A 24,849-nucleotide genomic window follows, 5' to 3' on the forward strand; every position below is an offset into this window, starting at 1 on the left:
TGCGCATGTGCAAATAAAGCTTGCCCATCAGTTTTGTGGGTTTTGTATGATTCTTCAAAAAACTGCTATGGGGAGAGAATTAAAGCTTGCTTTATTTAGTATAAATATCTTGCTGGTTTGTGGGACAACAGTTTATCTCATATGGGTAAGAATCTAAACCCCCCCCCCCACTACTTTCTCTCTATTCCTAATGGTTAAAAAAATGCAACTCTTATTCAGTTTAACGGTAAAGGTTCCCCTCACACATATGTGCTAGTTGTTCCTGGCTCTAGGGGGTGGTGCTCATCTCCGTTTCAAAGCTGAAGAGACATCACTGTCCAAAGATGTCTCCGTGGTCATGTGACCGGCATGACTAAATGTTGAAGGCGCACAGAACGCTGTTACCTTCCCACTAAAGGTGGTTCCTATTTTTCTACTTGCATTTTTACATTTGCTTTTGAACTGCTAGGTTGACAGAAGCTGGGACAAGTAATGGGAGCTCAACCCGTTACACAGCACTAGGGATTCGAACCGCTGAACTGCCAACCATTCTGATCGACAAGCTCAGCATCTTAGCCACTGAGCCACCGTGTCCCATTATTTAGTCTAAGAAACATAGAATTACAGGTAGCCCTCGAAGTACAACCATAATTGAATCTGGAATTACATTTGTAAGTTGTTGCAGTTGTTAAGTCAAGACATCACATAACTGGACCCAATTTTTTGAACCTTTTTGCAGTAGTTGTTAAGCAAATGCAGAGGTCATTAAGTGAATCAATTTTCCCCAATGGCCTTTTTTTTGCCAGAAACTGGAAGCCAAAAGCTGAAACCAGCAAAAAAGGTCATAAATCTTGGTCATGTGACCATGGGACACTGCAAACAGCTATAAAGTTGAACTGGCTGCCAAACATCCTAAATTCTATGGCATGACCATGGCTCTCATAACTTCAAAAACAGGTCAAAAGTACCTCTTGGGGGGCTTCCATAAAACCTTCAAAGGTCCTAAGCAGCCCATCATAAGCCCATTGAGACCTAATTGTAATGCAACATGTTTATACATATTTATTCAAAAGTGAACCCCATTTAATATCAGGGAGCTTCACTTTTGAGCACAAAGATGCTTCCAGAGCAAGGTGTGAATGATGCTGTTTGATGTTTGTCTAACATACGGATGGTACCTACCATGTTGGGAAAAGCTGATGTAACAGCTGTGCTGTTTTGTATCAAGTTTTCTTTCATTTCATTTTCACCAATGTCATGTTGGACATGACATGACATTGTAGGGACGCGGTGGCTCAGTGACTAAGATGTTGAGCTTGTTGATCAGAAGGTCGGCAGTTCAGCAGTTCGAATCCCTAGCTCTGCATAACGGGGTGAGCTCATGTTACTTGTCCCAGCTTCTGCCAACCTAGCAGTTCGAAAGCACCTAAAAAATGCAAGTAGAAAAATAGGGACCACTTTGGTGGGAAAGTAACAGTGCTCCGTGTGCTTTCGGCATTGAGTCAATCTGGCCACATGACCAAGGAGAACGTCTTCAGATAGAGCTGGCTCTTCGGCTTAGAAATGGAGATGAGCACCACCCCCTAGAGTCAGGAACGACTAGCACGAAGAAACACTGAAGAAAGTCATCGCGATGGAATGTCTTCTCTAAAATATTTCTACTGCCAACAGATAGGGTTATTTTTTCATTTTAATAAAATGAATGTTGAAATCTTCTTAGCAATATTTTCTTTTATTATTGCTAATTCAATAAATAAATTCTAGGTTTATTCAGAGCATGTTCTCTACCACTTTACCTCAGAAATAGACCCAGTATGGTGTCGTAGTCAAGGTGTAGGAGTGATGTTGGGGAAACCTAGGTTCAAATCCACCCTCATTCACGAAAGGTCACTGGAAGACTTTGGGCCAGCCACTTTTTCTCAGCCAAGGCCTTCCCAGGGTTATTTTTTAGGGGAAAGTGGGAGGAAAGAATGCTAGTTATGTTGCCTTGAGCTCCTAAACAAAAGATAGGGAATAAACCTAGCAAGTAAACAAATAATTGTCCATATCTATGACAGAGAAGCTAGCCTTAGTAAAGAAGGCCAATCCTTCAGCCTACAATCAGGTTGTATTAAGCTAGAAGCAAGCTTCCTTGAATACAAAAGATTTAAGAGCTTTATGTGGGATTGCTTTGTCAAAGGATCTTACCCCCAACTCTACCCCACCCGCTGCACCCTGTATACTGCTAGTAATGTAGCTATAAATAGTCTTATTGAGCCTCTCTTTAGATAGCGTTATTTTATTGACTGATTGGTTTTCAAATGTACCGGGTTGAAACTGATTAATGTTCTGTGGGACCTCATTGTAGAATAGATAATGCTAGATAAGAGGGATGTAACAAATGAGTTTACGTCTCGTTCCTTGTGCAATGCCCTGAAGTAATACATGTCGGTTTACGTGTGTTTATTGTGTTCACTGGATTTATATTCGATAATATAAATTTATATATTTATAAATTTATATATATATCCAATTATATAAATTTATATCCTAAGCAGATTGTCTTTTGCGTGTCTACACAAGGACGCAAGAATCTGTTCTTTCACACCAGAATTATACTTCTTGTCTTGCGTTGTAGCTCATTGCCAGTCTGGATAGTTTGCACCCAAATGGCTGTTGGTCCAAGGCCACCCTTTCTGGGGATGTTGAGAAAAGATTCTGTCTGAATTTTGAGAAACACATTTGGGGATCCAGGACATTTTTTTATTTCTTTGGCTAAATGAGCATTGCATCCTTACACAGGTTTTCCAAATGCAAAATTTAAAAAAGTTTATTTGTTGGATTTTACACCATCCTATTTATTTAGGAGCTTACAAGGGCATACATCAGGGGTATGCAACCCTAGCAATTTTAAGTCTTGTGGATTTCAACTCCCAGAATTCACTAGTCATCATGGGAGGGAATTCTAGGAGCTGAAGTCCACAAGTCTTAAAAGTTTCTAAGGTGGCATGCCCAGTTCTCCTTCTTCTCCTTTTTGCTGACAACAATCTTATGAGATAAGTTAGCCTTGGTGAAGGGATAATCACCAATGAAGGCCAAAGGTGGATTAGAAATTGAGTCTTCCCCATAACCTAACAGCATTTAGCATAAACAAGCCAAAAACAGACCAATGAAATCCAGGCTGATGAAGGTTAGACTTCTATGTCAGATGTAATCTAATATCGAGCCAAAATCTGGCGGAGAATGCTGCAGCCGGTACTATTTTTATCACACAGTTTTCATCTCTCTCAAACCTCCTTAAATGCCAATCTGGGGAAAAAATTCTTAGAAGGAGCTTCCTGATGATGCCTTCTGTTTGAATTTAACTGAAGTGTGAGACGCCAAGGAGAAAACAGTAAATGGCTGGAAGAAAGATGGTTGTTGAAGGAAAAGCATGACCCTTAGTACTGATAGTAAAAAGGTAAAAGTAAAGGTAAAGATTCCCCTTGCACATGTGCTAGTCGTTCCCGACTATAGGGTACAGTGCTCACCTCCGTTTCAAAGCCGAAGAGCCAGCGCTGTCTGAAGACGTCTCCATGGTCATGTGGCTGGAATGACTACATGCTGAAGGCGCACAGAACATTGTTACCTTCCTACCAAAGGTGGTTCCTATTTTTCTACTTGCATTTTTACATGTTTTTGAACTGCTAGGTTGGCAGAAGAAGGGAGGTCAATCTGTTCCTTGGTGCTAACTCTGGATCACGAGGTGATGGGTGTGTGCATGTGGGGGGGGGGTAGCCTAATTACCAAGTAACTATAAAAGGTGGTGGGGAGCACCAGGCGTCAGCTCTGACAATTTATTCATTGCCTTTGTTGGTCGGTTCATGCGGAGGAAGAAGATAAACTGCATTTTCAAACCGTCTCCGTGTTTCGCTATTTTCATTAACCCTTTGGAACATGACACCAACTTTTTGACAAGCAAAATCAATGGGGAAGCCAGATTCACTTAACAACCATGTTATTAACTTATCAACTGCAGTGATTCACTGAACAATTGTGGCAAGAAAGGTCGTAAAATGGGGCAAAACTCACTTAACAAATGTCTCACTTGACAACAAAAATTTTGGGCTCAATGGTGGTCATAAGGCGAGGACTACCTGTACAGAAATTGTGCCTAAACTGAAAACTTGGTTCCAGACCCTCCTAGTACATTGATAAAGGAGTGTCCTGATTCAATAATTATTCTATTTGGGTGTCTTGAAAAGCTTTCTCTCTCCATTTCAGTGAAAGAAAGTAATTTTAAATTTTTGTGCAAAATAGATTAACAAGCAAATATGATACTACACTCCTTCTGGTTTTTGCCAATATAGATTACGTTGGTACTTGGCCACAAAGTAGAAGCGAATATGATCTGTATTTGAACCAAGTCAACACAGATGTATATTTTTGCCTGAATGACTGCACACACTTCATAATAACAGTGGCAATTGTATTTGTGCAATGGATAACAGTATCTGCTCTGTATATCTTATGCAGCAAATCCCATATCAATGAGACACTTGGTTTTTCTGGAACTGCAATTAATTTATGAGCAAGATTTTAAAGTTCTCAGCTTTCTAAAATATTTCACCTTAAATTTAGTCTTTTTCTTTGGTTCTGAGCAGAGCTATTCCATTTTATTTTCTAAGACACATTTTCAGCCTATCTGGTTATCAAGGGCATCCTTCAAAATTCAGAGGATGTCAACGGTGGTTTGTTTTCTAGCATACCAACTTTCTATTGGTATGTTTAAATACCATTTAAGTAAACATTTTTGTTAAAAAAGTAGAATATGTCACCAAAGATTGTTTATGGATGATTTAGTCACCACAAGCACCATGTTTGGGTTAAAATCAAATCAAATCAAGTAAGCAGGTAGATTTATAGTGGGGAAAATCTCTTATGCAACATAGACAGCTCCTGCACACAAATATCTTGTAGGTTATCAGGTTACTTTAGATACATAATGTGCAGCGACGAATATTTTGCATATGAAAGATGCATACATAGGTCCTGCCACATGCAGGCTGTCGCCACAGGAGACAAAATACTGCTATGTTGTGATTGTCTCTATGTCTCCTTCTCTTTAAAGAAACATAACTATGGCTTAATGTTGATCTGGATAATCCAAATAACCCTTATTTAGACTAAACTGCCCTGTTCCAGGATGCTGACTCTCTGAAAGGAAGACAAATGGATTTTTGGAAAAGCATTATATTAACATTCTAATGCTATGGCAAAATTTGGAAACTTTTTTTTTAAAAAAAATATGTTTGATTATTTTCATCCTAACTGAAGTTTTCATCTCATTTTCTTTCCCGACATATTTGACCGGCAGTCTAATTTGACAGTTGCTATTATTCATTTCCAAAGGCAATTGAGTGAACATCCATTTAAAAATCTTTTTAAGGTGGCTAACTGAAATCAATATGTCAAATTCAGTCTCATCCTTGGTTTTTTTCACTACCGGAGTATTAATAAAATATATGTGAACCCAGCCTTGTATACATATGACTGGATTCACATATTGTAACAAATGTGAAGTAGTTTTCTGGTCTACCCACCACAATGCAGCACTGATTGTCAACAGTGAACATTTTTAAATTAAAAAATAAGAAGCAAAATAAGCCAATTATACACTATATTGCCAAAAGTATTCGCTCACCTGCCTTTACTCATATATGAACGTACTGTAAGTGACATCCCATTCCTAATTCATAGGGTTCAATATGAGGTCAGTTCACCTTTTGCAGCTATAACAGCTTCAACTCTTCTGGGAAGGCTGTCCACAAGGTACAGGAGTGTGTTTATGGGAATCTTTGACCATTCTTCCAGAAGCGCATTTGTGAGGTCACACACTGATGTTGGACGAGTTTACGTGGCCTACTACTTCGTGGCTGAGTTTCTGTCGTTCCCAAACACTTCCACGTTCTTATAATACAGCTGACAGTTGACTGTGGAATATTTAGGAGCGAGGAAATTTCACGACTGGATTTGTTGCACAGGTGGCATCCTATCACAGTTCTACGCTGGAATTCACTGAGCTCCTGAGAGCGACCCATTCGTTCACAAATGCTTGTAAAAACAGTCTGCATGCCTAGGGACTTGATTTTATACCCCTCTGGCCATGGAAGTGATTGGAACACCTGATTCTGATTATTTGGATGGGTGAGCGAATACTTTTGGCAATATAGTGTAACTTCACTAGGATTCATACTATCCATTTCATTCACTCCAAAACACAGAAGGCCGTTAACATCCAATGGTGTTCCCAGGGCCACCAAAACCAGGTGTGCAAGTTGTACACTGCACAAAGGCACCATGACTTGAAGGAATGCCAAATGATGGGAATGGTTAATAGCTCAGGACTGCACTGCAAAGCCCCAGATCGGAGGAAGAAACCTATCTAGTTATTATTCCATGTGTCTGTGCATGTGCTGTAGAGGGGGAAAAAAGGAGAATGGAGCACATGGAAGCAAGCTACCACATGACATGATCCTCTGGAAGCAAATATCGTTCTCCATTATTCTCTGTAATTCCTGGAAGGTTATTTTGAAAGAAATGCAATGAAAAGGATGAATATTTGTGACACGGATCATCAACTAAATGAAACCTCCACATGCATGTTGCCCTCTGATGCATACTGAAATCCAATTTTGTAGAGGTTGTATAAGTAAAGTATGGCAATAATGCTGAAATATAGAAACTTAACACATACTTTACATTATTTCTTAGGATTCATTCCTTAAACTTAGATAGACTTAGAATAACTTTATTGTCACTTTGAAGGTACACTAATCAGCATACATTAAAATGAAATTTCATCGCATACAGCCAGGGGTGGGCTTCAAAAATTGCAGCAACGGGTTCGCTGCCCAGTTGCTGGGTGGATGTGATCATGGTGGCCTAGTCGTCCTCCTGCACCACGGGACGTATTTTGCCCTCCCCGGGCTCTGGAGGCTTTCCTCGAGCCTCTGGGAGGGTGAAAACTGCTTCTCCCGGGCTCTGGAGGCCCTCCGGAGGCCGGGAACAGGCTGTTTCCGGACTTCCGGAACCTCTGGTAGACCAGTTTTTCCCCCCCTCCCTGAGCCTCTGTGCGGGCCCTGCACCTACCTGCTTACCTGGCATGATGAATGGGCAGCGGGGGAGGGGAGGGGTGTGGCGGGGTGGGCATGGCTAGCCAGGGGTGGCATTTGAGTGTTCACCGAACTGGACAGAATCCTAGCTAGAGGATCGCGGGAACCCGTGCGAATCCCCAGCAGCCCACCCCTGCATACGGCTGTCAAAGAGTCACCACCTCCAATATACATTACAAAAACATGACAAAATACAAAATTATGCCATGTTATATGACACAGAGTAACCACAGTCTAGTTTGGAATGATATGGTTTTAATATCCCGGGATTCTACCTCCTATAGGATCCAGATTCTACGGTAACATTTTAAGTCACCTATTGAAACCAGCGGTTCTCAACCTCAGCCACCCCTTTTCAGATGAGTGGACTTCAACTCCTAGAATTCCCCACGAAATAGTTTGTGTGAGGCTCCTCCAAAATCCTTGCTGCTTCACTGTAAGGAAGAAAGGATATTATAACCCATCTTTAGCCCTCTGATCAAAAGGGGCCAAGCAAGCCCCTTTGATTTGAACCCAGGTTCTTTTTGTGAAAGCGTGATTCTGAAGCCAGTGTCCCGCCAAGTACGATGGAATGTGTAGAAGCCCCTTTACAATCCCAGTCCCCGTGTGTTCCCTGCTGCATCGCCGTCTCCCTCTGGCTGTGGATAATGGGATTTGAAGTCCATGAGACTTTTCCTGAGCGGCGGGACACCCACCGAAGTGCGTGAATTTATAGTCGCTGGCCGCAGGCGGGTAAACAGAGCACCTTAAAAGCGGCGTGCTGTTGCTTTCCGAGTCACCGCTGGGGGCGCTCGCAGTCCGGGTTTCTGGATCGCTTTCGCCTTTTTTCGCTCCGCTTCGGGCGGGGACGGGACGGGGAGGTGGAGTTGCGGGGGGACGGGGACGACCGCGAAGTTAATTATCCTATCTGCCAGTTTAAGGAAGGGGGTTGTACTTGGAGAGCGCACAGTGGAAAAAAGGACCCGACGAAATAAAAGTAGCGATACAACCAAGCTCGATCCCACAGTACCGGTGGCGGCGCTAGCAGCGGCAAAGCGCAGCTTCGGCATATTTTGGGAGCTTGAGCTCGGCTTGCGGGCGAGGTCCTCCTGGACGCTCGCCCTTCTCTCTGCCCGCCCCCCCCTCAACTCCATTCATTAATCACACCAGCCTCCTGGCTGAGAAGGACTAAGCTAGTAAACCGAGCTCTGGGTCGCCGGTCGGGAGTAGCCGGATCACAGAACACGCTGTGTGTGTGTGTGCAAAACTTTTTTTCCCCCTTCCCAACTTCTGGAAACCCACCTTTTCCCAGGAGTTTTCATTAGTCTTCATCAGGACTCGATCGAGAGGAGAGGAAGGGAGACCTTTCTGCGGTCTGGAAACTTAATTCTAAGCGGCAAGTCGACCCAAACAAAGCTTGCGACCGCCTCGACCATCGCCTTCTCTTCCTCCTCCTCCTCCTCCTCCAGCAAGCGAAGATCCGGACGCGAAAAGTCAGCTAGCAGCATCGTTTTCAGCGCCTGGATTTTCTGCTCCCCCCCTCCTCCATCAGGTCGCCCGAAGACATTCGTTGCTTGGAAAGGCGATTTCGGTTCCCCCTGCCCACCAAAACATGCAGAATTACAAGTACGACAAGGCGATCGTTCCGGAGAGCAAGAACGGGGGCAGCGCTGCCTTGAATAACAACCCGACCAAAAGCTCCAGCAAGAAAGCTTTGTTGGTTTGTCTCGACCTCTTCTGCCTCTTCATGGGTGAGATTTGAACCGAGCAGATCCTTTCTTCCTGATTTAATTCTCTTTATCTCTCTCCCGGATATCTCTTTCAAAAAAAAAAAAAAGGGCAATCCCAAACTTCCAGCGTCGCTGGTTTGCACAAACTTTTCTCCTCCTTTTCTACAACCTCCTTGTGCATACTAACCAATTCTCCCGTTCTCACTCTTCGATCGTTCTGCCTTTTATTTTATTTTTGCAAACTTTCTTTCCAACCCCGTTTCCTGCAAACTTTGGATGGCCTGAACTTTCTCGCGCTGATTTTCTGCAAGGAGGTCGTTATTTGGGGCGTTTGCACCCTTTCTCACATGAGAGGCTCCGCGGGTGGGTGGGGGGAAGATTTCAAACTCCCCATTGTCTTGCCTCAGGTGACTATGTGTAAATTATTGACCCAAGCCCTTCTTCGATTTGAGGCACAAGTCCTCACTTTGCCCTTTCCCCCCTTAATGGACATGATTTTACTGTAGGGAAGCACCTAGCTCCGAGACTCGAAATAAAAATGGATGTCCTACTACTGAGCTGAGCCTCGTGTAAACAAAGCATCATTTCCCGACTCGCAACTTTAAAGGCAACTGAGCAAAATGAGGCGCCGTTTCCATGGGCTAAATTCATTTGGTTGCTCCTAATTGAGCATCTAAAGTTTTATGGCGCTTTTCGTGTGTTCCAGGTCTGAAGTGTGGTGTGTGTGTGTGTGTTAAGGAAGGATCCTATTTGCAGCCGGAGTAACAAACTCGAAAAGGTTGTTAAAGGGGTTAAGAGGGTTTAGGGGGTGGGGTATACACACACACACACACACACACACACACACCATCATAAATCTACCCAGAATGGCAGTGCAACAAAGCCATAGTAATTGGTGAGCTTGAAAGTTTGTTTTGTGGACTTCTGAGGGAATTGAGCACTTTGAAGTCAGCAATATCACTTTTAAATAAGAGTTGCCTCCTGCAACATGTGGGAAGGGGTGAACACTAAATAATTCCCTCCACCCTGCAAAGCTCCACTGTTTTAAGCAACTGTTTGACATGCCACAAATGCTTTTGTGTACCTAAAAGTTACACTTTTAGACACAGACAACATTTAGATGCTCATAGCAGGGCTTATTATGCTTTATTTGTGGTGACTTCAGTTTTCATGAATGACAGGCAAGTGGTAAATGCACATAAATGCAAAGGAGAGGATGAGACTTGCTCAGTATATAAGCAGATGTTAAGGGATGTTTAGAAATTCTGTCTGTCCCTGGTAAACATTGATCCTCTTCATTAACACTGCAAACTACCCAGGATTGAAAGGTGCATCTAACATCTTGACTAAAAAGATAGTTTTTTCAGGTAATTCTGCTGATGCTGCAGAGAAATTGAACAGATGGCAAGGAATGCTATATGACACTAGTACTCCACTATTTGTTCAAATAACCCAGTGTGGAAAAGAACAAGAATGCACTCCAAATGTGTTATGATAACATGATCTAAAAGATTGTTCCTTTCAAACTCCTTCAACTTCTCCATTTCTAATATATTAGATGTATGGGCGACTTCTTCATTTTGTAGTGTGCTGGTAGAAGGGATTTTACAGCTAGTAAAATAATCAAGTTTGTACTGAAATGGGATTATATTAAGGTTATTTCTGAGTTTATCCACTTATCAATGAGCAACTAACCTTGCCTCTTTCCCCCCCAAACTTCAATAAATTTCAAAAAAGTGTAAAATATAAAACAAAGAAAAAGGTTAAAAAGAAAGGGAAAGGGTTGGGGAGAAATTAAATGTATGCTATGATCAACTACATGATTTGCATACATATTCTTATGTTGAAACACAGAAAATTTAGTCATTTATGCTAATTAAGAATCTGGCTTTGTTGATTACAGCTGTCCTGCTTACAGTAGGATGGATTTATAATGATGTACATATCAGATGGTTGAACAATTAAACCTTAATTAGATAATACTCATATTTTGGTGTCCTATGACTTGACATCTCTTAAATGGGATAAGAAAATGATTCTAGAATTTCTAGTCATTGTGATTGGAATTTGAAAAGCCAGACCAACCAACTTTGGGGAAACAAATGAAATTGGTCCATTGGAAATGAACATTGTTAAGACTCACTCAAAGTATTGCACTTTAATAACACTTGCACAAATGTGATCTTATTGTGTGCAATTAGGACAGTACATCATATTGTTAAGCATGTTATAATCAACATTAAGGAAGAAGTAATATATCTTAACAGTCTTTGTGATTGGTGTTTATATTCCTAAATGCAAAGTTAATTCTGTGGTAAGCAAATCAGTCGCCATCTGCTCCTGTATCACTCAAGTGATTATAAGGAATTCTGAACATAAACGCCTTTTTAATTCAAATGATGTTTTCTCATTAACTTCAGCAAATACAGACACTCTTAGACTTCTGACATACAAAAAATGGTGACATTTTGAAGCAAAAAGATTATTTAATAGTATGTTTATACATGTAATTCCTTAGTCTCTTTACAGGCTAAACAAATCTCAGACTTATTTTCCTCTTAAGAGGTTTTACATTGTTTCCCCCTCATCTGTTTTATACATAATAATCTATGGAGGCTAATGCAAACAGGAAAAAGAACATATCTGTAAATGAAGACTAAGAGTGCTGCTATGGAGCAATTAAAGGTCTGATCCTATTTCTTAAACCTAAAATAGGCATATATTTTGGTATTGCAGCTTCCACTGTATTCCCTAGCTATTGATACAGGATGCAAATTGATTTTGGCTACTGGGATGCACAATTTCCTGTCAGTGTGTAACATTCCTGGAAAAAGTCACAGATCCATGATGCCACCCTTTGTATCTCAAGAAAGGCATTTTATATAACTTAATAAAATGTTTTGTAATGAAACAAATTTAGAATAGCATTTATTATGGCACATAATAAATATTTATTAATATTTCTTACTAATGTATTAATATTCTATTAATATTATAATACATATTTTATTAATGTTTATTTAGGCAATATTTTCTTATGTCATTCTGCTGTTGCACTCTTCCAACCAGGGAGATTAGAGGCTGATTCTCTCCAGATAAGTTGGGTTTCTGACTTGGAATTGTGAGGGTTGTGGGCACCCTATTATTATTCTTGAACAAATGTCAGATTCAGTAATGTGATACGCAGAAATCCTTCTACAAATGATTGCTCAACTCACTGTTCTGTACACTTTTCACCACGTTAACGTTACAATCCTTTAATGTTTTGCACACTGAGATTGCTAAGCAGGTAAACATGCACTTATATTTCTGAAAACTGAAAAACAGTGAATCCTTGCTTTTAACATACTCCTGGACAAATGTTAAATATAAAAACGTATCATCAGGGTGCCTTACATTATTTGAGCAGTTAAGTCATTATACAGATTTTCTCTCTAACCATAGTTTGCTCCCCTAATGCTTCCTTCATCACACTGACGTGGTTCATACATTAAACTAAGCCATAATGTGATTTATTTAACTTTACCTTGGCATGTTCTGAGAACCCAGATGTTACAGATTGTAAATTGTAGTCTAATTAACATATATGGACCTAGCCACTTATGATTTATTTAAGTCCTTCCTAGGAATAATTCCCATTGAATTCCTGATAGTTTCCTTATGAATGAAGTTAGGCTGTCATTTTAAGCACAGAGTACAGGACAGTTTCTCTGCCTTAGAAGAGACACTTGAAGTGGGAGCTCTTTGGCCAATAAATCAACACTTGTTTAAGAACAGTAATTATCTGCACAGTATACTCTAACGAAGCCTCCAGCTAGACACTGTATTATCATTTGCATATTCCCTAAGATACTTCTAAAAAATGGCTTAGCTATTGAAAAAAAGTAGCAGTTAATAATTTTTATCCTGATGTTATGGTAACACTAACTGCTTTACTTATTCCTCCATATTGCAGCAATCAGTTAGTTTTCACATAAAAATGCAGTACAATAGCATGTCACTTTAATAACCACATTCATATCATAGATGGTCTCTGCTTTGAGCATATTTTTCATCATTCTGACAGTTTGGCCTAATTTCTGAGGACCTCTGTTCATCTGGTTACTATTATTGGGGGCATATATTAGGCAAAGATAATAGATTCTGCCCCCTCTTCCCCCCCCCCTTTTTGTTATCCTAAAATATGGACATGGATCTGGAATAAATAAACTCAACATATTTTTTTAAAGTAGAAACATACAAATACTATACATTAATCAGCTTTTCTAAACTGAAAATTAAACTCCCTGATAGGTGTTCCGCTTTTATCAACATTTAGAACATTTATATTGTAGAAAATGTGATCCTAAATTCACTTATCGGAATAATTCTTATTGAACAAATTATTTTACTTGTGAATAAATGTTCATGAGGTTGATTTATCAATGTGGTAAGAAGTCCATTTTAATTCTTGAAGATCCTTATGAGCCACCAAACAGATGCTCCATTAAATACATTGGAGTTTGTAAATAGACATAGATAAGATTATTCTGGGTTTTTTTTTTTTTTTTAGTTTTATGCTCCCTTTTATTATCTTTATAAGTAACTCAAGATGGCAAACATATCTAATGCTCCTTCCTCCAGCTAATTTCCCAATTGACTCAGCCTTCCATCCTTCCGAAGTGGGTAAAATGAGGACCCAAATTGTTAGGGGCAATATGCTGAATCTGTAAACCGCTTAGAGAAGGCTATAAAGCACTGTGAAGCAGTATATAGTAAGTGCTATTGCTATTACAACAACACTGTGAGATGAGATGGACTAAGTGAGAGTGACTATCCCAGAACCACCTAGTCCGCTTTCATGCCTAACATGGGACTAGAAATCACAGTCTCCTGGTTTCTAGCCTGGCGCCTCAACCATTAGACCAGACTGTTTGCATGGTGATTCTAGTAATGACTGGTGAAATACATGGTCATGGGATCAGTGACATAACATAATTTACAAAAAGCCTTCTGTCTTCTGGCAGGTCTTTCTATTTAGTGTCATTTAGCATGTTGACACTTAGAATGAAAAGCCACAGCTTAGTGCTAGACATGTCTACTAATGTAAGAAATAAATCCCATTGGTTTTAGTGGGACTTACTTAATCCAATTAAATAATCACTTCACAGTATTATGGCAAAGTGCTACTCATGTACCCTTGAAAGCAGTGAGGCTTCTTTCAAGGTAAATATGAATGATCTTAAGATTTATGAGCTGACTTGAGCATGAACTGGCTTCTTGATAAAGGTTGATAGGATCATTGAGTTATCAAGCGTCAGTTGAATTTACTTCCCCAATGATCTCTGTAAATGTAGGAAGAGCAAGTGAATATCCTTTTCCTGTGAGCTTTCAATTAAGGACACTTAAAAGTGGGCTTCTGTGTATCTTCCCACATATCCATGTACTGTCCTTTGCTTGGCTATGGGCCAGTGTTTTCACTCCAAATTGACAATTAAGGAAACAGGGTTTTTGTTGTTGTTACTGGATTTCCTTTTCTTGTACATAATATATAGATTCAGATTGTCAGTCCAATTACTGCCAGTTGCTAATTTTCAAATCACTTTTTCTAAGGGTGTAAGATAAATGATGGAACGAAAGTTGGTAATTGTCTAATTTTAAACTCATGGAAATGAATGAATGGTTCAGATAGCAATTTTATGGCCAAAAATGTTTCTGTAATTAACAATGCAATTATACTCATTAGGATTTCAGTAGGACTTACTCTGCTAAATTTTTACAACTTTACCAACAGATTAAGAATAACATTAATTAGTGCTTTGCTGAGATATTGCACAAAGTTTTTTTTCTTTCCTCTGCTGGATATGCTAGATGAATATTCAACCATATTCCTGTGGGATTTTAATCCAATGACAGTTTAACATGGTTTTCAAAACAAGGAAACTGTAGCTTGTTGGAGAAAAAAGGTTACTTTAAAAGAATTCTGTTTATTTGTTTTGTTTTATTTCTATTCCAGTTTTATTATTTTTACAAATAACTCAAGGCAGCGAACGTATCCAACACACCTTCCTCCACACAACAACAACCCTGTGAGGTGGGTTGGGCTAACAGAGAGTGACTGACTCAAACTTGCCCAAGTGGTTTCATGGCTAAGGCAGAATCTGAAGTCAGAGTCTCCTGCTTTCTAGCCTGGTGTCTTAACCACTAGACTAAACTGGATCTCAAAAACATTCATAAAGAAAACATAATATATTAGCTTAGATTCTGTGGACAGTGAAGAAGTTTTTATTGACATTACAACTGAGTTACAGATGGCATGGCCTTGGGCAAATTGTTGTTTCTCAGCCTGATTTCTCCAGTCTCCAGACAGAATAATAATGTGAGGGCAAATGAGGTAGGAATCATAAAATACTTTTAACAGTGGTGTGATGCTTTTCATTACTTTCTCTAGAACACGTTCTAGTTTTATGATGATAGATGCTGTATATAGTATCTAAAAATGCTAAAATACATTTTGAAATCTCTTCTTATATAAATATACTTAGAATCCTGTACTTAGGTGCTTCTAGTGAAGTCTCTGGCCTTGCCATTTCAACACACTGGAAATGGAAACTAGTTTATTTTATTTTTACTGTACAGCAATAATTAGTTTTCTGGGCATCATGACACCACCTGAGTACTTCATTTTTTTTGTTCTTTAAAAATGTGAAGCTGAAATAAATCTGCACATAAAAATATATCCTGTATTGGAATAGTAGTTTGTGTAATGTACCAAGTAACAGGGGGAAAATGGTAAATACTTGTCTTAATTGGATGCCAAAAAGAAATACATTTAATTAGTATGTATGAACCTTCCCTTCACCCAATGTAAATCATTATGATTTTTTTCCCTATTCTCTAAACTGCTTAGCATACAGGTGGAAGAATAGTAATTAATACTAGAATTAAATATCTTCTATATTAGAGCAGTTGCCACTGACTTCAATGGGACTTACTTCTAAAAGGGGGAAGGAGATTGCATATTTATCAATAAAGATGAATTGAATAAAAAAGAAATTGTGATCAAAGATTTTAATAAACTGTCAGGCAAGGATATTCATCCTATTTTTGTTGCTTACAAATTATGGAGCCTTTATTCCTGAATGCTGTGTTTCCTGCCAGGATTAACCATTCAATAGACTGCAATTTATCTGTTTACTTACCAATTTAGTGAGAATGTAATGTCATTATATTTAAATCCTATTTAAAACTTAGGAAGTGTGATCCACCAGCTAATGGTTTGGTTGAATTCTATACTTTCAGTACAGTATCCTTCTTAAAATCCTATACCTGTATTAAATTACTGTAGATATACGGAAAAATGGCCTTGGAGCAGGAATGAGTAGCTTGTGCCTTTCCCCAGTTGCCATGCTTTGCACCTCCAGGCAATCAGCAGGTACATTATCTGCAATTGCTAAATTTCAGCTTCCACCAACTCTAATTTGCATGAAAAATGGAAAGGGATGGTCTCAGGTCTAATCAGTATCAATTGGAAGGCCACCAGAGATCTCCTTTGCACTTTTTACAACTCTAATCCATGAAATGTTTAAAAACATTCAGCATCTGCTGGCAAAAAAGCATTAAAACTTGCTTTTCTCCAGAGGATACTACGGATTGACAGATCACAAGTTTTTATGTTGATGTTGCAACTGATACTTACATTCAACTACTGAGGATCTTTCTATTGCATCAATCAGTTACTTAAGACCAAGCAGGAGCTGATGAACCGATAATGTCTTTGTTATCTCTGTAAAGTTTATCCAAGTAGGTGAATCCTGTGAACCATTTTTTAAAGTGGATTCAAGCACAGTAGTGCTAAAAATAAAAAAGACACTTATTTTATCTGAGATATTTTCCAGCATAAAGGATATTTTAAAAAGATAAGCAAAGTCTAGAAGTATTACTTTGGAATTACCCAAAACAATTAAGGTTGGCAGTTCGAAGAATGTTATTGTGGAATTGAGTCTCATTCTATCAAGAGAACAGTTGTCTACCTTGTTCACTACTATAAAGCTCAGTTAATGGGAAACAAATGCATTTTTGTCAATCTGGGAGCAGAGGGTCACTTCTATATTATATTATTAAATACATTTGTAATAATAAGAGATTATTTCGTATTTAATATGATCAAAGCTGTTGGGAAATCAACAGCATGCTTTACATCATTCGTCCTAATTTACTATTAGATTTGAGATGCTACTCAGAGGTGTTAGATTGTAGATTACCTAATTCCCAACTAGTATTGCTTAAAGTTGTTCATTATTTTTTTCTGCTCCTTCTACATGTTTTCATTGAATGTATTACAGGCAAAATCTGTAGTTAGTCCCAAGTGCATAGGGTCCAATTTTCCAAGTTCCATCTAAGATACAAAATCATAAGATATGATATATAAATGCCTGATTTGAAATCCTAATCCCATAACTAGCTCTGATAGTATTCTACAGGCTAGGTATTATTAAAGTTTCTCTTTTAAAGACTGGAGGCAGAAACTAAAGAGACAGCTGATACCATCTATCTATCTATCTACCTACCTACCTACCTACCTACCTACCTACCTACCTACCTACCTACCTACGTACCTATCTATCTATCAACTATCTATCTATCTATCTATCATGGTTGCGTGTGTGTATATATTCTAGCGTAACTCTGGAACACCTTGAGCAATTTCAACCAAACTTGGTACACAGATGACTTACTCTCTGGAAACAAATATTGTGGGGGTAAGACCCACCCCCCGGGTTGAGTGTTCTGTTAAGATACAGCCTGTTGTGCCTTAAAATGGCTTCTACTGTACAGCATAGTGGAGTTACCATGGTAACGGCTTCACAGTACTCCATAAGGGAACTCCCTCTGGTAAGTGGAAAAATCCAACATTAGAAACTACATTTGGTCTGGATATTTTCCCCCTATAAATAAATACCCAGGCAATGCCGGGTTATCGTCTAGTTGTATATAAATATACACTACAGTAAGGTTTAAACCTGAACCATCCATCCAAACAGTATATAAAATTGCTAATTTTGAATCTTGAGCCCTTTGCCAAATCAACAGGATTATCAGCATTATCAGCAAATGAAATTCTGTATTACTTAACATCCATAATGAAGGAATCATATGAAAATAATTTGCTTGAAAGTAGTTCCCAGCAGGCAGGAATGGCATGCTCCAGGTCCTGGCACTAGAGGTTACATCTGGCAACACCAAAAAGAGAGCCTTCTCTGCCATGGTTTTCACCCACTGGAATATCATCCACCCACTGGCTTTTCGTAAGGCATGAAAAACTTGGGTTTGCAATCTAGCTTGAGGCCCTGGCAGTAATAGTGAGCCTGTTTCATGGTTAATTCGTATGTAGGATGTTATGAATGTTCTTGGCAGCTATTTTATGCTTATGATTTTTTTTAAAATGTGAGCAATTTTATCCTGTCTTTCTTTTGTTTAACATTATCAGTTGTCCAGGATCATGTATATGTAATGAGCATCCATACACATGTATTAAATAAATATATTTATTTATGAAATTTATATGCTGCTTATCTCGTGATGCAAAGTGATACTGAATAGTCATACATACAGAATCTATTCCTTGGAAAGTGAATCAATTGCTCTAATACTTAAATACCATTATAGTACTAGATGAGTACTAAAAGTTGATAGGTTCTACTTCCTTATCTAGAAGAACATTATTATCTTTAGGTTTGGAGCCTACTTCCTATTTGTAGAAACATCTGAATCTGAAGCTAATCCCAGATAATATTAATTAAACTAATCTACTTTGTGGGGATTGGGCATTTTTGTTGTTTTCTGCTTTCCATAAATTTGCTCATCTCAAAGGCAGTACATACCAGGAGAGATCAGAAGTCTGTGAATAAGACTTCTGTATATGCAGCTTATGTTTTGACAGCTGCCGTAAGATATTGGGAAGGTTGCTGGATTGGTGGCTAGTTACAAGTGTAATGCCTCTAATCAATAAAAGTAGCTTGTGAAATTGCCAGGGGTTGTCATCACTTTGAGAAAGGCAGGTAGAAGACAAAATAGATTGTTCAGCCAAGTTTATATGGATTTGGGGTGGCAATTAGCACACCTTTGGTCAAGTACAACATCACCAATTCAAGACAGATATACAGTGCTTTCTTAGCTGACTACCATCAAACCTCATCTAATTTTCTTTAAAAATACAGCATTTGTTGACTATTAAATTAAAATGTAAAAGCAGGGCAAAATAGCTATATCAACCTTTACTTAAGCCTCTATTCTTCATAGCCTTTTTCTTGATTTTGGCTTTTCAAACTCAATTTGCTTAGTAAGAGGGCTTACTCAGTGACCAGTAGACTAGGTCAGGTCATGTTTTGCTTTTCCTGTTATCAATACCCATAGGCACCAAGCTGTTAAAATGTAACAGCATCTGCAAAATCAATCATGAGCGTCATAGCTTAAAAGTTCTAATACACAGAGAATTATTCTTGGGAATTTTTTAGATGATGGGTTCAGCATCCCAAATCCAGATTTACTCTTTTCCTAGGATTAGGATGTTGGTTACTAGGGTCTAAATTTATTTTGGATGATTCTTGTAGCTTCACACAAATGAAGATAGCCCTTTGTGGAAAGCTGCATTTAAGTGTCTATCAAATATTCTGGATGCATATGCCAAGCAAGGAATTAATTCATTACCAAGTGACAATCTCCTGTCTTCTGTAGGGACTTCCTCGCTAAAGAATGAAAGAGGTCTTTTCAGGCTCTGAGGATCGTCTGCCATGTAATAATGCCAATAGGTGCTTCTTTTACATTCCTATGCAGTGTGTATAGAAAGTTCAGGTTTTTCCCCAGTTTAAAACATTGTGATCTCTCTGGTCTACAACCATAATTGTCCATAACCAATAATACAGTACTACATAGCTTTTATTCCAAATTTAGATTAGTGGCTGTTATACTCTGGGGGGAAATGAAATCAAGAAATTAAGGCAGATAACCTGGTCCTCAATCAAACCTTAGGGAAGGCAGGTAATTCCCTATTGAGGATTATATTGCATGAGTTGATAACCCGGTGGTGCCCAGGTATTTATTTTTCCTAATCCTGTATTAGACTGGATTTTCCCCCTTAGAAGTACTCTTGTGGAGTACTGTGAAGCCGTTACCATGGCAACTCGACTGCACTGTACAGTAGAAGCCATTTTATGGCCCAACAGGTTGTATCTTAACAGAACACACGAGGGGTACCAAGTTTGGTTGAAATTTCTCATGGCGTTCCATAGTTACGCTGGAGCATACACACAGTCATTCATATGTATGTATGTATGTATGTATGTGTATATGTATATTGGGTTTATAAAATGCATTTTAATTTGCCCCATTGTTGGATAAAATCTGCTGCCTTGTGTATTCTTATAATGTTATGGTATTTACCACAGTTTAGAAATCAGTAAAGTTTCTTCTGTCCCCCTGTAGCTGTGTTAGGCTCTGTGGATTGAATTAATATTACAAAACATTAAATTCTCTGTGTCTGCACTTGTTTGTAACAGGTTGGTGATGAGGTTAGGTCTGAATGCAGAATCTTTAGTTGGGAAGAGAAACTTCAGAAAAAAGTGGAGAGAAATTAGTAATGGTGGATCCCCTGTTTAATCCAGATTATTTCTGATTCCCCCGGGTTTAGAATTCAGTGAATACTCTGAATAGTTTCAGTATTTTTTTTAGAAGCAATAGCTTCAGGTTGCTAATTCATTAATCACAGAGCTAAGATTCTGTGAAGGCTACTTTGAGTAACCTTTTAATGCACTGATTTTTTTAACAGGCTGCTACAACTTCCATCAATTGTTATTTATGAAAATGGTGGCAGCATTGCATCCGAGCCACAAATCCACAGTGTCTTTTTATTTTAAAAAGGGGCTTGAGTGCAATTGTTTTACGTAAACTTTTCTTTTTTAAAAAAGTTCAACTCTACATAGGTTTGGATTGGGAACAAAATAACATCTTCAAAATGGATATTAATTCCCTTTCCAGAGTCCCTTTTTTCTCCCATTGTAGGCTTCCTTGGAGTTTAGAGATTCTGCAATAGAGGCAGCCCACCCTTTCTTTTCGTAGGTTTGCTGAAGCATTGCATTCAAAAAAGGGGGAGAAAACAAAGAGAACGTGAAGTATGCGTGTCCCAGCTCTTTGAAATCTTTGTCAGCTGTTTCCATTCTTCTGTGTGGGGAAAAGAACAAGGGAGGTGGAGAGGCATTTTCCTGCTAGTTTTTTCTTTTTCTTTTTCAGTGCTAAAGCTGTTAGCAGAGGTTAGTTCCTGTGGCACATAATTTGCACAGAAACCTGACTGAGCTGTCTTTCCCACTCTTGTGCTCAGTGTAGGCATTGTACAGGCCTGGTCTCCATGGCAACTGGCCAAGAACACCAAGCTAAGGTCTTCTTAGCAAAAGAGTCCCCGTTGCCATGGTTTTGAGGCAAGAATAACACCATCCCAGAAGCCTTTTGAGGTAAACTGGTAATTTTAATGCAGTTAATTGTATTCCTCACCCAAGCAACCTCAAACAGACTCCCAGTGAAAAATTCTTTCTTCTTGCAAGCCATCTCCTCCCACTGCCTAGGATCTTCATTAGAGACCACTTCTAAGACATCTTACTAAATTTCTTCAGAGAGTCAATACTTCGCTGTTACATATAACGTTCAGTTTCAAACTGGCCTTTTCTATATCCTGGAACTTTCTTGGCCTTGCTTTCTGGGAATTTTCGACAACATTTCTAAGCATTTTGAAAGGTGAAGTCTCCACACATCTAGAGGAAGACTGCTCTGAACCAAACATCTGACTTTGTAGCCTACTATGGACCCTTCCTCTTTCTCCACCCCCTCTACTCATTACTAGAAAGGTTGAATTGTCTCTCCCTATAACTTAAATACCATAACTTGGGCCATATCAAGATACCAAGTAAGAATGCTTCTGCATTTACCATTCTAAGCAACAACCCTGCTTTCATCTGAGCGTACGTGACAAATAAATGCAGAACCATTTTTGTTAAATGCGAACGAAAGGCGAGCCGAGTCGTGAGGAGAATTCAACCAACTTTTATTAACAGAGCAGTTCACAGTCAAATACAGGAGAGAATCAAAGCAGAGTTCGTCTGACAGCTATTTATACGAAGCTGTCAGACGAACCAGCCAATCCCCAAGCCAGGGTTTCCCCGCTCTCAGCCAGGTCGCGTCTTGGCCAATCAGACGCGACCTGGCTGTTGCTAGTGCAGATGCCGGCTGTCAGAGGAAACTCCCTGACGTCATCTGCCCAGACACAACACTCCTTCCCCCCCAGTGACTGCGCATGTGCAAGAGACGCACAAACGTAGTCACGTAAATAGTCTGGGCGGCGCCGGACCCGCCCAGAACGCCTCAGTGCGACTGGAGGCGTCGGAGAGGAAGGTGGTGTCCGTTGAAGCTCCTCCCGCAAGGGAGTGGAGCTCCGGTCGCCATCTTGGAGGCCCGCCCCAGACGGAGAAACCCCAGGACCAGGTAGGCAGGGCCGAGGGGGCGCGGCCGAAGGCGGGCTTGAGCTGGGCACTTGTTGGTAGGCTTGGCCTGACTCGGGGAAGGCCATTTGGAACCCCGGAGGGGGACGCCAAACGGGCGACACCCCCTCAACAATGGACGGCCGGCAGGCGGCGTCCGAGGACGGAAAAACTCTGGGCAGCTGGATCGGGCGGACGTTTTCTGGTGGAAGGGCACCAGGGAACAGAACGTTGGAGGGCTCAGGCGCAGCGACGTTGCTGGTCGACCTTGCAGGGGTGTTGTCGTTGGTGTTGGGCAGGCGGCGCCTCAGTTGATCCAGGTGCCGCCCCATTCGGTCCCATCATGTAGCTGGACCCTGTAAGAACAGGGGCCGGTTATGGCGGTGATGGTGGCAGGCACCCACCTAACCGCCCCTGAGAACGCCTGAGCCCAAACAGTATCGCCCAGGACGAACACGCGGGAAGGGGGCCCCAGGTTGCCAGGCCGTTCACTTGAATAGAGTGGGTGCAACCTATCCAAGGTGGTCCGCAGGCGCCGGCCCATCAGCAGCTCAGCCGGAGACTTCCCGGTCAGGGGGCAAGGAGTGGCATGCTGTACCAAGAGGTAAGCAGCCACCCTTGCAGGCCAGTCAGCCCCATCCATCCTGCCCAACGCCTCCTTGGCCGAGCGGACCGCCCTTTCCGCCCGGCCATTGCTAGCCGGATGGTATGGGGCGACTGGGGCATGGCGGATACCCTGAGAAGCCAGGAACAGCTGGAACGCGGTGGAAGCAAATTGAGGCCCGTTATCAGAGACAATGACGTCCGGCACGCCATGGGTGGCGAAAAGCCTAGTCAGTTCTCTGATCGTGGCCTCGGCTGTGGTGGACCTCATGAGGATGAGCTCCACCCAGCGCGAATATGCATCCACCACTACCATGAAGACCTGGCCTCTGAAGGGGCCCGCGAAATCCACGTGGAGACGGGACCAAGGTCCACGAGGCACTTCCCATTCCCTAGGACAGGCAGCCGGTGGCGCCGGTCGGGAATGTTGGCAGGGGGAGCAGCCGGCCACCCAGGCGGCTATCTCGTCATCAATGCGAGGCCACCAGACATAGCTGCGCGCCAGGCATTTCATGCGCACTATGCCCGGGTGGCCCTCATGAAGGCGAGATAGCACCTGATGGCGCAGGCTGGGTGGAATGACCACCCTGTCACCCCACAGGAGGCACCCACTGTGAAGTGACAGCTCCAACTGCCTGGCCCTGAAGGGACGCAGGTGCTCTGGCACCGGACCCTCAGGCCAGCCCCTTTGGACCCAAAGGATGACCTGGGAGAGGTCAGGGTCAGCCCTAGACTTTGAGGCCACCTCTCCGGAAGAGAGCGGCAGAGCCAAATCTGCTATGGCCAAGACCGACAGGCAAGGCACTGTCGGGGGGTCAGCAACGGGCAAGGGGCAGCGGCTGAGGGCATCAGCGTGCCCTAAATGCTTGCCCGGGCGGTAGAGCAGAGTATAGCTGTAAGCAGCCAGGAACTCTGTCCACCTGGTCATGCGTGGTGACAGGATGGGAGGGGTCGGCTTGTTACCTGCCAAAAGCCCAAGGAGTGGCTTATGGTCGGTGAACAAAGTAAAGTGCCGACCATAGAGGTAGTCGTGGAACCTTTTAATCCCTGACACTGCAGCCAGAGCCTCCTTGTCGATCTGGCTGTAATTGCGTTCCGCAGAAGTCAGTGTCCGGGAATAAAAGGCTATGGGGGCCTCCGAGCCATTGGGCAGCGCATGGCTCAGGACCGCCCCCAAACCCACGGGGGAGGCGTCACAAGCAAGAGTCAAAGGCAGCTTGTCCGAATACTGAACGAGGACTGCCTCTGACGTCAGCAAGTCTTTGACAGCCGCGAACGCATGCGCTTCGCGGCTGCCCCAGCGCCAGGCGGCCGATCGGTCGAGCAACCGATGCAGCGGCTCGGCTAGTGACGCCTTATGCGGCAGAAAAGGCGCGTAGAAGTTGAGCAAGCCAAGGAACGCCTGCAGCTCCGTCTTGGAGGCAGGCGTGGGGGCGTTCCTAATGGCTGCTACTTTTGAAGGGGTGGGGTGAATCCCTTGGGCGTCAATTGTGAATCCCAGGAAATCAACCCGAGGCACAGCAAATGAGCATTTGCTGCGCTTTAATTTTAAACCCGAGCCCCTGAAACGCTCGAGGACCTTCACCAGTACTTCGATGAGGCCCGATCGGCTGCTAGCGGCGATCAGGACGTCATCGAAATACGGAACCACGCCTGGGAGCCCATGGAGCAGCCGCTCCATGAGGCTCTGGAAGATCCCCGGGGCTACGGAAACGCCGAATTGCAAACGGCGGCAACGGAAAGCTCCACGGTGGGTGACGATGGTCTGCGCAGCCGCCGCCTCGTCATCCACCGGGAGCTGCTGGTAGGCCTGCGCCATATCCAGCTTCGCAAAGATGCAGCCCTGCCCCAAAGAGTGGAGCAAGTGCTGCACTACCGGAACTGGATAGGGGTTCGCTTGGAGGGCAAGGTTGATGGTGG

The 24,849-nt window shown here is 41.6% G+C and overlaps 1 protein-coding gene across 1 annotated transcript in view; it reads left to right on the forward strand.

Annotated features, from left to right (window-relative positions):
- Positions 1-8,073: 8,073 nt before the first annotated feature.
- The window catches only part of PLPP3 (phospholipid phosphatase 3), an 81,650-nt gene continuing 64,874 nt past the window's right edge, over positions 8,074-24,849 (forward strand). The window contains exon 1 of the mRNA XM_081946503.1: positions 8,074-8,842. Within this exon, the coding sequence (XP_081802629.1) occupies positions 8,704-8,842 (139 nt within the window). The 5' untranslated portion in view covers positions 8,074-8,703. The remainder of the gene's footprint in view (positions 8,843-24,849) is intronic.

The sequence above is a fragment of the Natrix helvetica genome, assembly GCF_964273705.1.
Source record: "Natrix helvetica genome assembly, chromosome: 3".
Lineage (NCBI taxonomy): Eukaryota > Metazoa > Chordata > Lepidosauria > Squamata > Natricidae > Natrix > Natrix helvetica.